We start from the raw sequence: 14013 nt of genomic DNA, 5'->3' as shown, positions 1-14013 counted from the left end.
AGGAGCTTGACAGGAAACAATAGCTGGAAGACAAAATAACTGAGCCAAAATTTTAGCTGTTGCTCACCATGGGGAGTAACAATAACCACTAAAATATTGGAGTGGTTATAATAATATCAGACAAAATAGACTACAAGACAAGAAATATTAAAAGGGATAATTTATAATGATTAAAAATAAGGTTGTCATCATCATCTCCATCAGGAAGACACAATTCTGGATGTGTATGTAGCTAATAATAGAGCTACTAATATATGAAGCAAAACCTGACAGAACTAAAAGAAGAAATAGCAAGTCTACAATGGTAGTCAGAGATTTCAGCATTCCTTTCAGTAATTAGAACAAGGGGCTAGAAAGTCAGCAAGGATACAGAAGACTTGAACAGCACTGTCAACGAGCATTACCTAATTGGCATCTATAGAACACTCCACCCCATAAGAGTAGAGTACTTGTTCTCTTAAAGTACACACAGAATGTTCAGCAAGACCATATACTAGACCGTAAACCGGTGTCAGTTATTGCTGTCACTCAGAGTATGTTCTCTGACCCATCAGAATTAAATTAAAAATCAATAACAGCTGTAAAATCCCCAGATATTTGGAAATTAAATTATTTAAACACAATAATCTGTGGCTGCCTTAAAACACACACACCCAACTTTATGGCAAAAACAGTTTATTATCTCTCACCATTCTGGGTGTTGACTGTGCATTTCTTTTGCAGGTTTTTCCTGAGATTACTCAAGGAACTACATTCATCCAGAGGGTCTGTTAGAGGTCTGGGGCTTTTTTCCAAATGGTCTTTCATCCTCAGATACGCTAAACTAGGCTTCCTTACATGGTGGAGACATATTCCCAGAAATCAGGCCTAATTGTACTTAATCAAATCTGTGCTGGCATCAAATTTGCCTATGGTCCGTCAAAGCAGATCACATGGATAGGCCCAGAATCAGTGTGGGAGGGGACTACATGGATAGCAGGAGGCATGAATCATTGGCAATAACAATTTACCAAAATTGATAGGACCTTGTTAAATCATTTTACTCATCTATAAGATGGAGTTTATGATATCCATCCCCAGAATTGTTGTGTGGATTAAATGAAATAGTATAGTCATATAGTTCCTAGTACATATGATAAAAGTTGTTCGGAATGGTTTTTTTAAGATACCAAAGGTAATTTAGAGTGGCAGATACTATCATCTGCCTTTATTCATTCCTGTGTATGCCAGGCACTGTCCTGAACAGTAGGGTTGCAACAGACACAGTTCTTATCCTTAAAGAAATGGTATTTCGAAGGTAAATTAACTAAGCCCAGATTGGATTTACAGACGTTATAACTGTCAAAAAGTTTTATAAGCTCAGCTGTGGCTTGGTATTTGGATATGCTTATGTTAAATTTTATATTAAGATCAGTTAATTGTTGTTAATACACCAAGATTATGTATTCTAAAAGATCTGGCTTTCAAAACATTTTAAAAAGCTCTTTACAAATTCTAAAATGATTTGGTCAAGTAGTATCTGGGATGCAATCAAGTTACAGAAACCTTTGCTTTGCAAATTTTAATCAACCAGCAAATCATCACAATTCATTTGAAAACCCTGGAAAATTCTTCTTTTAAATAGTTGATAAAATATAAACAGTTGGAATTCTGAAGGAAAGATAGCTATGATTATTCTGGAGCTGCAATCTAAAAATCTAAGTTTGCAAATGCCATGTTCATCAGTTGTTTGGTAAAATACTGACAAAAATACATCTTATAAAAATGAAATTACTTGGTACTGAAAAAATAGAATATATTGATATTTCTCTCACTCCCTCTCTCCCTTGATCTCACTCTTTCTCCTTTTTTTTTGTTTCTCTGCTTCTGCAGTTAATGATTTACGTTTATGATTTCCAAGAAAGAGTTTGTTCATTCACCCTTCTTTTCTAAAACATTTTATTGCCTCTATTAGTTCAAAATGCATACTAGAATGGTGCAGAGACAATTGGATAATTACATGCAAAAGGATGAAGTTGGGCCCCTACCTCATACCATATACAAAAATTAACTTAAAATGATCAAACACCTAAATGTAACAGCAAAAGCTATAAAGCACTCACAAGAAACCATAGGAGTAAGTCTTTGTGACGTTAGATTAATTTCTTAGGTATGAAACCAAAAGCCCAAGCAACAAAAGAAAAAAATAGATAAATTGGATTTTATCAAAATTAAAAACTTTCTTGCTTCAAAAGATACTATCAAGAAAGTGAAAGACAACCCACAGGATGGGAAAACATATCTGCAAATCATGTACCTGGTGAGAGACTTTTATCTAGAATACAGAAAAACTCTTACGATAAAGACAAAGACAAAATAAAAAGAACAATACAAAGACAACCCATTTTAAAAATGAGCAAAGGATCTGAATAGACAGACATTTCTCTGAGAAGATACACAGATGACCGTAAGTACATGAAAAGATGCTTCACATCTTTAGTCATTAAGGAAATACAAACCAATACTACAATGAGGTACTACTTCACACCCACTAGGATGGCTAGAATCAAAAAGGCAGACTTAACAAGTATTTTTCAGGATGTGGAGAAATGTTAACCCTCTTACCCTGCTGGTGGGTTTGTCAAATGAGGCAGCTACTTTGGAAAAGAGTCTGGCATTTTCCCAAATGGTTAAACATAGCATTATTTTATGACCAAGCAATTTCAGTACTAAGTATATACCCAAGAGAAATGAAAGCATGTTTACACAAGAACCTGTACACTAATCCTTAAAGGAACATTATTCATATTAGGCAAAAAATTGAAATAACTCAAAGGTCTGTCAGCTGACAAATGGATAAAGTGTGGTATATCCATACAATAGGATGTTATTTGGTCATAAACAGGAAGTAGTGATACATGTTACACCATGGATGAACCTTGAAAACATTATGCTAAGTGAAAGAAGCCAGACACAAAAGGCTACATATTATATGGTTCTGTTTATATTAAATGTTCAGAATAGGCCAATCTAATATAGAGAGAAAGTAGAATAGTAATTGGAATAAAGGGTAAGGGTGCAATGGTTAAAGAATATGAGGTTTCTTTTGGAGGTACTTAAAATGTTCTAAAGTTGATTGTGGTGATGGTGGCACATATCTGTGAATATACTGTATCATTGAACTGTACACTTTAAATGGGTGAATTTTATGGTGTATGTAAGCTGTATCTCAGTAAAGCTATTACCAAAACAGTTACTAGAAGAATAAACGGATTTTTGCAAGGCTGTTTACCAAATGGTGTACCTCCAAGCTAAAAACTCTAAGATCTGTATGATAGCCAAAACCACTGAATTGTACACTTTAAAATGATTAAGATGGCAAAGTTTATGTAATGTTATGTAATGTGAATTTTATCTCATTTTTTAGAATATTTATTTGAGGGGCGCCTGGGTGGCTCAGTTGGTTAAGCGACTGCCTTCAGCTCAAGTCATGATCCTGGAGTCCTGGGATCAAGTCCCGCATCGGACTCCCTGCTCAGCGGGGAGTCTGCTTCTCCCTCTGACCCTCCTCCCTCTCATGCTCTCTGTCTTTCATTCTCTCTCTCTCTCAAATAAATAAAATCTTTAAAAAAAAAAAAAAAAGAATATTTATTTGAGAGAGAGAGCAGGCGAGCAGGGGAGAGGGAGAAAATTTCAAGCAGACCCCCCCCCCCCGCCGCTGCATGCGGAACCCAGTGTGGGGCTCAGTCTCACAACCCTGAGATCATGACCTAAACCGAAATCCAAAGTCAGACGCTTAACCAATTAAGCCACCCAGGCGCGCCAGTTTTATCTCATTTTTTAAAAATCTGTATGCTTAAAAATCTTAGGAATGCAAAATAAATTTAGTAATGAGAGCTCAAGTGAAACGAGTCGGAGCTTAGGTCATTTTTTTCTAAGCTCCACACCCAACATAGGCTTGAACCCACAATCCTGAGATTAAGAGTCACATGCTCTACCAACAGAGCCAACCAGGTGCCCGCATAGCTCAGATCAGTTTTGACACCAACTCCCGCAGCTGAGAATCCAGAGAGTGGTCAGAATTGCGTTCCAGCAGGATTCAGTGAGCACACTTGTAAAGTCCCACAGAAGGCCATTAAGTGAGGGTTGAAATTGATCAAATAATCAAAATCTTCTTAGTGGAACCTTCAGATGTTGAAGGAAGAGACCACCTCTCTATTATGTGGAACAAGGAAGCTGAATTTACTACTTGCTGAGCAAAAGAGAATCATACTTATAAATACAGTCTCTCTGACCAAACAAAACTAATAGATTGGGTTTTGGAAAGTGTGGATTTCAGGGACTGGCAGATTTTCAAAACTGCAGACGTCTTACGGGTGCAGCTGTGCTATCTAGAGATGGGTGGACTGTGGGAAGCAGGGGCGGGAGCCTGACCGGTGGTGATGGCTGGAGTGAGGCTGTCACTGCCCGGCTGCCTTGCAGAGGCTCCACTGCTGGATCGGGACAGGTGTAGACTGCTTCTGTGCTTACCTGCTCATGCCTTGGAACACGAGTCGCAGAACAAGCAGTCTTTCCGTTTCTGGAATTTGGAGACTAGGAACTTTTTATTTTCTGTCTCTTAACTATTCCTGACAGCTACCTCATAATTTAATTCAGATCTTTACCATGTTGTTCAGTCAGGAGTCATGGAAGTTTTTAACCAGGGGAGTGACATGATGAGATCATTTGCGAACTTGTAAGTCCGGGAGATGGGTTAGAAGGCTCTGGAACATGCTAGATTTTAGGATGTTCTGAGGCATAGCCTTATTAAAAGGAGAAGAATGCAGACTTTATGGTGTATCTTCCCATTCGTAAGTTCTGTTTGATGTATCTTGTCAAAATGCAAGTGTGCCATTTGCCTTCATTTCTGTTCCTGGGTTTCTTCCCCTCTCTCCAAGTGAAAAATTAACATCTATGCCAAGGTAGCATTGCCAGTGAATAAGAATAATCAAGATTATTCTAATTAATAAATCAGAAATAACTTTAAAAAACACATTGATTTGAGGAAAAAATGCCTTGATTTCTTTTTCTTTTTTTAATTTAGGCTCAAATTAAGATTTATTTTTTTAATTTTTTTATTTGTTTTTATTTTATTTTTTTATTATGTTATGTTAGTCACCATACAATACATCATTAGTTTTTGATGAAGTAATCCACGATTTCTGACCATTTTCTTGGTTTTCTTAGATAATTAAGTTGAAAGCTGAAGCCCGGCTGGACCTGCTAAAGCAGATCGGTGTTTCTGTGGACACGTGGCTGAAGAGTGCAATGAATCAAGTAATGGAAGAACTGGAAAATGAACGATGGGCTCGCCTTCCTGCAGTGACCAATAATGGCACTTTACACTCGGTAGGGTTTCTCTTCTTGGCTGTGATGGGCAGACTTTCATTGAAGGATGCCATTCTCTGACTGTGTAGCCAAACCTGAAAATAGCCAAAATTTAAAAGAAAAAATAATGGTTTTGCTAGCAGTTTGGTTTCTTTTCTTTAGCCTGTCACTAATTGAGTTAAACTTGGTGCAGCAAAGGAAAAATGTCATGCTTTTTTTTTTTTTTTTAATGTGCAGTGAAGAACATATTATCACTTGTTGGTTTATTCATGCCACTTTACCAAACTCCTTATCCCATTCATGAAGTAGATATGCTTCTTGTCCGGAAGTAGCAGAATAATAATTTTAATCTAGTGTTTCTGAAGTGCTCAGAGGTCTTCTGTAGTACAAATGAAAACAAACATGCAAAGAGTCATAAACAGTCTCAAAGAAGGGAAAGGAGCACTTTTAGTCTGTGGCTTATTTAACCTGATTGATCCACAAGGGCTTTGCGCTCTGCTTGCTGTATGTTTCATCAGAGACATAGGGCAGGGATGGTGTGACAAACGAGGCCAGAGCTCAAGCCAGTGTTTTCTTTCTCCAAGTCCAGGGCTCTTCCCACTCTGATGTCATCCAGTTCCATCTCAGTTTTTCATGTTGGAGATCTGAATGCCAGAAAAGTTCAGTGGTTTGCCTGTTATTACCTAAGTGGATATATGATTTCTAGGTGGTCAGACAAAGTAGTTCCTGCTACTGCCTCCCCATCCATTACTCGCTCTCTCATCCTCTTTATTTCCTCATGGCATTTATTACAGTCTGTACTTGTCTTCTTTGTTTTCTTTGTCTGTCTTCCTCTCTGGAATGTAATTTCCATGTCTGCCTGATTCACTGCTCAGCACAGCCAAGTGCCTGGCACATAGTAGGTACTCAATAAATATCTGTTGAAGGACGAAGTGAAAGAATGGATGGACGAACAGATGGAATAGTGGCAAACTAAAAGCTAAAACTTTAATCTCTCAACTTCCTACTGTATCCATAGTGCCTCTTCGGTGGTTGTGTCCTTCAGATAAAAGGCGTCCTTGCTAGAGAAATTGGCTAAAGTTTAAGAACATTCCTGAAAGTTTTTCAATTTTTTCACATAGCATTCTCATTTTCTAATGGGAATACACTTGCACATTTAAAAAAGATTGTGTGTGGGTGTGCATTTTAAGGAAAAGCAGTCTATTGAAAGTTTATTTTTATTTCACTATTAATGGTAATCCAGCTAGGGAAAGTAGGCACACATCACCCACTTGACTTTGGGATTAGAAGAGCTTGCCCCATTTTCAGTACAACAGAGTTGCTCCATATCATGGAATATCTCTTTCTAATGCATCTTTTGAATGTCACAATTCCCATCTACTTGAGGTTATTTTGTTGTACAGAATTTAGGATGACAGGAGATTCGAGGCACAAACTTACTTTCAGCTTCTTCAGTGGCACTGTTGGCAATCAATCAGACACATGATTTCCCTTGGATTAGTACCTGTTCTAACTAAATCAACTGGGCAGGCATTTTCCCCTCAGTATGTGCCTACGTCCTGTGCATACTGGAAATGAACAGGACTTGATCTCTCTCCTTGAAGAGCATAGCTGGTAGAGCAGACAGACCTTTATAGATCTTAGTGATACATGGCAGCGTATGACTGGGCTGCTCTGTGCCAAACCTGAAATTGCTTCCTCCTAACTCATCAACACCTTGGGAAAAAAAGTCACTTCTCTCTGGGTTTCAGAGAGAAAGTTAAGTTAAATGATTCTAAGATCCCCTCCAATTCCAAAATTTTATGATTTTGTGAAATGCTCTCAAAAAAACTCAATACCAAATAGAAAAATAGGAAAGATGTTTGCCCCATGAAGGAAATGATAGTTGAATAGTCCTTGAAGAATTTCAACAGGAGATAAAGAAGGGCTTCTGCGTGTGAAGAAAGGAAACGAAGGAGATATGCCTAGTACAGTATGTCAATGAGTAGTGCATTCTGATAGTACGTGTTGAGAACTGTCCAAAGATGTCAGCTCATCTAGGAACATCATATCCTCTGTGAAGGGAGCATTTCACAACCCCTTCCCACTCTTTCCTTCCCTCGAGTCAGTATTACGGAGCCTGTGTCATCCTGCGTTCAGCTGAAGGATGTATTTTGTGAAAGCTCTACTAACAATACACTAGTGCCCCTCTTATTCATGGTGTCACTTTTCCTGGTTTCAGTTACTGTGGTCAACCATGGAAGCAGCTATCTGGAAGCAGATGATCCTCCTTCTGACTTAGTGTCAGAAGGTCAGTAGTAGCTTAATGCTGCAGTGCCTACATCATTCTCCTCACTTCATCTCATCACGTAGGCATTTTATCATCTTACATCATCACAAGAAGGGTGAATATAGTACAATAAGATATTTTGAGAGAGAGAGAGACCCACATTCACGTGACGTTTATTACAGTATATTGTTGTAATTGTGATATTTTATTATTAGTTGTTGTTATTTATCTCTTACTGGGCCTAATTTATACATTAAACTGTAGCACAGGTATGGATGTGTAGGAAAAAACATAGTCTATTATAGAGTCTGGTACTATGGTTTCAAACATCCACAGGGGGTCTTGGAACGTATTCCCCACGGATAAGGAGGAGCGGCTTAGATATAGGCACAAAACAGCTTAATGAAGTCCCAGTATTTATTTAACCTGCTTTTAAATGACAGCACTGAAATGATTTAGTGGAGTTTGTATCTCCTCACACTGGCAGCTAGCTAGCTAGGAGCATGCAGCAGAAATACGCATCTGGGGACCAAATTATTCCATTGTAGGTGCCAACGAAAGCATTAGTCATCAAGTTTAGAGTTCCCTTCCATCTGGAAAACATGGTTAATTCTAGTGTTGGACATTAACAGTGTAAAGGGCCTTATTAGAAGATAAATGTGCTAAAAACATAGTCTATTTACCTTATAGAATAAGGAAGAAACTAAACTTAGTTGGATATTAACTCTTTGCCTTCTGTATTATGCTCTGGTATAGAATATAGGATTCGGAAGAAAAAGAGAAAAAGAATCACAGAATATAGCAACACTTTCTAAAAGGAGAGCAGTCTGCTAATACAGTTATTCAGTTGATGGTTAACTAGAGCTTATACATAACCGCCTGTAGTTAGATTGGTACCAGTCGCCCAGTCAGCCTTTCTGTCCATCATTCCTCCCTTCTCTTATTTTCCTTTCTTCTCTTACTCAAAAGCCCATACCCAGTTTACAACCTAATTTTGAAATTGTATTGATTTTAGAATAGAAAAAGTTTTATAACTGCATTACAAAAAAGATTAGAAAGTTCAGTAGAGAAGAAAATGACCAAAAGCTCCATTCTTATTAACGCCACTGTTAGCAACTTGATGTAATTCCATCCTCTTTCTATTATTCTTTTTTTTTGTTTAAGATTTTATTTTTCATTTATTTGAGAGACAGAGAGCGAGCAGGGTGTGGGGGGGAGCTGAGGGAGAAGGAGAAGCAGGTTCCCCACTGAGTAGGGAGCCCAAAAAGGGCCGATCCCAGGACCCCAGGATCATGACCTGAGCCGAAGGCAGATGCTTAACCAGCTGAGCCACCCAGGCACCCTAGTATTCTTTTTTTAAAATATATTTATCTTAATAATGTTAATTTTGTATATTTTTCCATCTAACATTCCATTTTGCTGGATGATCTCCATAATCTTCCTTTTAATGTCTGCATAGTATTCAATCAAGAAAGCATACAATAATTTACTTAACTATTCTTTTATAGGTTCAATATTTGGATTGCTTTAAAGATATTCTAAATAAATAATACTCTAAAAATATTTGTGTACATATTTCTTTTTTCCATACAGGGGATTTTTTCTGTAATATAGATTCTTAGAAGTAGAATTAGTAAGTCAGGGGTGCCTGGCTGGCTCAGTCAGTGGAGCGTGCAACTCTTGATCTCAGGGTTGTAAATTTGAGCCTCACAGTGGATATAGAGATAACTTAAAAATAAAAAATAATTAGGTCAGAGATTTATAGTTCTTTGTTTAAGATTGGTTTCTGTTCTTTGAATTATTTTCCCCTACGTTCTCAAACTATAGCTGACAGTGTTTACATGACTTCTTGTCTCCAGCCATTTCCCCAACTATTACACACAGACATCCTGACATCCACTTTGTTGTGCAGCCTCCCTAAGAGTGTGAGCATTTTGCAGAGTTGCATAGAAATAAATTGACTTCCCTCATTGTGAAGACCATGGTGAATAATGTGTTTGAAAGGCAAGGAAATTAAATATTTTTAACCATCAGGATAGTGGTTTAGTTTCCACCTGCCTCATTAATGCCTAATAGTCCTCACATTATAATGGGCTTTGTTTTTGAAATATGAAAATCTGTTTTGGGCTTGCACTAATCCCAAAGAAAGGAAACAGTGGATTTTTGTAATAAAATAAATGTAAACTGTAGAAAATAATAGAATACACCTGCAAAAATCTTCAGGCACTTCTATATTTATAGTTTTTCCAAATGGGCAGTAGTCTTTTTATTGAATTAAACTCTATACCCAAATAGCCCACACTATTAGTGAAGTTGACATTTCATATTTTCAGTAAGATTAATTTAATTCAATTCAGCAGGCATATATTGAACCTGCACTGCTCATGAGACCCTTTGCTAGGTGCTGGGAGTTATCAAACTGAGTATAATGTCTGCTGAGTTTGTATCCACAGATGGAGAGAACCAGTCTCACTGACAGCTGAGACCAAAAGATGGTCATTGAAAAGATGTGGAGAATTTCACTTCTAAGAGAAGTTCTTTGATTTTCTGCATAGCCGTAATAACAAGTAAAGTGCCTGACATAAATCCTTATACATAGTACATGTTCAAAAATATTAATCCAAACTTCAAGATAAGTAGTTTAATTCTACCAACTAAGCTTAAAATACTACTAAAAGGAGGGAGTTCATAGATAAAGCATCTATTCTGTGCCAGGTACTAGCTCAGGCACATTCGTACATTATGTCAATTAATGATCACAAGGGACACTTGGGTGGCTCAGTCAGTTAAGTCTGCCTTTGGCTCAGGTCATGATCCTAGAGTCTGGGATGGAGTCCTGAATCGGGCTCCCTGCTCAGTGGGGAGCCTGCTTCTCCCTCTGCCTGCCTCTCTCTCTCTGACAAATAAAATCTTAAAAAAAAAATAACGATCGCAGTGATTCTGACTGTATTGTAGATGAGGAGATAGACGTAAAAGAATCAGATATCTTGCCCAATGGCACACAGCTAGTGGGGAGAGAGCTAGGATTTGAACCCAGATACATCTGCCTCTAAAGCCTTGCTTTTTACCATACTTCCTTACTCTGTGGATGGCCCTTTATTCCTTTAACCCTTCCATGATGCAGTGTAATTGCTGTACATTCCTTGTTTTCTTTTCTTTTTTCTTAGCTTCTGTTGAATCATCATTGAATGTCCTATTTTCAATGTAATTAATGGTCTTGTAGCATCTTCAAGTACTCTGTGGCCCGTTGTCATTAAAATTCCCAAGCTTTGGGACCTCTGGGTGGCTCAGTTGGTTAAGCATCTGCCTTTGACTCAGGTCATGATTCCAGGGCCCTGGGATCGAGTCCCACATCGGGCTCCCTGCTCATCAGAGAGCCTGCTTCTCCCTCTGCCTGCCGCCCCCCCCCCCCTTGCTTGTGCTCTCTCTCTCTCACAAATAAGATCTTTAAAAAAATAAAAATAATAAAATTCCCAAGCTTTATTGCTATTTTTTCATAGCTTTCCTCAGGTACAATTGATATATAATAGGCTGCACATATTTAAAGTGTACAATTGATATATTTTGACTTATGTATACACCAGTGAAAACCTTGCCACAATTAAGATAATGAACATATCCACCACCCTGTTTCCTCATGCTCCTTCCAGCCCTTCACTCAACCACTGATCTGCTCTCATTATTGATTAGTTTGCATTTCCTAGAATTTTGTATAAACAGAATCATACAATATGTACCCCCCCTTTTTTTGTCTGCTTTCACTCAGCATGATTATTTTGAAGATCATACATCTTGTTGCATGTATCAGTAGTTCATTGCATTCTTTTATTGCTAAGTAGTATTCCATTGTTTGAGTATACCATAGTTTATCAGTTCACCCAATGATGGGCAATTAGGTTTTGGGGGGACTATTACAAGTAAAATTGCTATGAACTTATATTTTGATTGGACTAGACAGTAGGTATATGTTTGATATTTTAAGAAACTGCCAAACTGTTTTCCAAAGTGGCTGTACCATTTTACATTCCCATCAGTAGGGTACAGGTGTTCTCGCCCACACTTAGTATGGTCAGTCTTTTTAATTTTAACATTCTGTTGAGTGTACAGTAGTGTATCATTGTAATTTTAATTTGCATTTCATTGATAATATTGAGCATCTTCTCATATGCTTACTTGCCATCTGTATATCTTCTTTGGTGAAGTGTCTGTTCAGATCTTTTGCCCATATTTTATTGGGTTGTTTGTTTTCTTTTAAGTTTTGAGCATTTTTTATATTCTGTGTACAAACCCTTTATCAGATACATGATTATGGCTTGTCTTTTCATTTTAACAATATCTTTCAAGAAGGCAAGCTGGTGCAGCCACTCCAGAAAACAGTATGGAGGTTCCACAAAAAGTTGAAAAGAGAGCTACCTTACGACCCAGCAATTGCACTGATGGATATTTACCCCAAAGATACAAATGTAGGAATCTGAAGGGGCACGTGCACCCCAATGTTTATAGCAGCAATGTCCACAATAGCCAAACTATGGAAGGAGCCAAGATGTCCATCAACAGATGAATGGATAAAGAAGATGTGGTATATATATACAATGGAATATTATGCAGCCATCAAAAAAATGAAATCTTGCCATTTGCAGCGACATGGATGGAACTAGAGGGTATTATGCTAAGCGAAATAATTCAATCAGAGAAAGACAATTAGCATATGATCTCCTGATATGAGGAATTTGAGAAACAAGACAGAGGATCATAGGGGAAGGGAGGGGAAAATGAAACAAGATGAAACCAGAGAGGGAGACAAACCATAAGAGACTTTGAATCTCAGGAAACTGAGGGTTGCTGGAGTGGTGGGGGATGGGAGGGATGGGGTGGCTGGTGATGGACATTGGGGAGGGTGTATGCTATGGTGAGCGCTGTGAATTGTGTAAGACTGATGAATCACAGACCTGTACCTCTGAAACAAATAATACATTATATGTTAATAAAAAATAAAAAATGAAAAAAAAACCAAAGTATCTTTCAAAGAGCAGACATTTTTAATTTTGATGAAGTCCAACTTAACTATTTTTTTTTCTTTTATGGACCGTGCTATGGTGTGGTGTGGTATGGTATGGTAGCTTTGACAAAAAGCTGTGATTTCTTTGACAAATCTTTGCCAAACCCAAGATCATAAAGATTTTTTCCTATATTTTCTTCTAGAAATTTTATAGTTTCAGGTTATACATTTAAATCTGTCGTCCAGTGTGAATTAATCTTTGTATATGGTAAGAAGAATGAGTAAACGTTCCTTTCTGTTGTTGAAAAGACTGCCCTTTCTCCACTGAATTACCTTCACATTTTTGTCAAAAATCAATTAACCATGTATGTGTGGGTTTATTTTAGGACTTCTTCCTCACTGATCTGTTTATCTAGCTTGATGCCAATACTATACTGTTTTGATTAATGTAACTTCATGATTAACCTTTCAGTTAGGTAGTGTAAATCCTTCAACTTCTCGCTCTCTTTTTTTTACTTTTAAATCCAGTCTAGTTAACCTCTAATTTTCTTCTTCTTTCTCAAGGTTGTCTTTGGGTTTTTTAAAGATTTTATTTATTTATTTGAGAGAGAGAATGAGAGAGAGAGAGCACAAGACAGGGGAGGGTCAGAGGGAGAAGCAGACTCCCTGCTAAGCAGGGAGCCCGATGTGGGACTCGATCCCGGGACTCCAGGATCATGACCTGAGCTGAAGGCAGTCGCTCAACCCACTGAGCCACCCAGGCGCCCCATTTCTCAAGGTTGTTTTGGATAATCTGTGTCCTTTGCATTTCCATATTAATTTAAAATCAATTTTCTACCTACCAGATAGAAAACCTACCCAGATTTTTTTAAATAGGATTGTGATGAATCTTTAGATCAGTTTGAAGACAGTTGATATTTTAACAATGTTGAGTCTTCCAATCCATTAACATAATACCTCTCCACTTATTTAGGTCTTTAATTTTGCTCAGCAATATTTTGTAGCTTTTAGTAGTATATAGGTCTTGCACATCTTTTTTCAGACATAACTATTTTATAGTTTTTGGTGCTATTGTAAATGGTTTTTTATTTTAATTGCCAATTGTTCATTGCTAACACATAGAAATATGATTGATTTTTGCATATTGATCTTATATCCTGAAAACCTGCTAAACTCATTTATTAGTTATAATAGCTTTTGTGTATGTCCTTTATGTAGATAATCATGTCACCTGCATATTAAGAGATTTTTAGGGGCGCCTGGGTGGCTCAGTCGTTAAGCGTCTGCCTTCAGCTCAGGTCATGATCCCGGGGTCCTGGGATCGAGCCCCGCGTCGGGCTCCCTGCTCCGCAGGAAGCCTGCTTCTCCCTCTCCCACTCCCCCTGCTTGTGTTCCCTCT

At 37.8% G+C, this 14013-nt stretch overlaps 1 protein-coding gene across 3 annotated transcripts in view; it reads left to right on the top strand.

The window, feature by feature from the left end:
* The window catches only part of FCHSD2 (FCH and double SH3 domains 2), a 304207-nt gene that overhangs the window by 276046 nt on the left and 14148 nt on the right, over positions 1-14013 (top strand). For all 3 annotated transcript variants that reach the window (XM_034995346.1, XM_034995345.1, XM_034995343.1), the window contains one exon: positions 5206-5367. In XM_034995346.1, the coding sequence (XP_034851237.1) occupies positions 5206-5367 (162 nt within the window). The remainder of the gene's footprint in view (positions 1-5205; positions 5368-14013) is intronic.

The sequence above is a fragment of the Mirounga leonina genome, unplaced genomic scaffold (assembly GCF_011800145.1).
Source record: "Mirounga leonina isolate KUSES-001 unplaced genomic scaffold, KU_Mleo_1.0 Mir_92, whole genome shotgun sequence".
Taxonomy (NCBI): Eukaryota; Metazoa; Chordata; class Mammalia; order Carnivora; family Phocidae; genus Mirounga; species Mirounga leonina.
The sequence above is the reverse complement of the archived record's forward strand: the minus strand, read 5'-3'. Positions and strand labels throughout refer to the sequence as shown.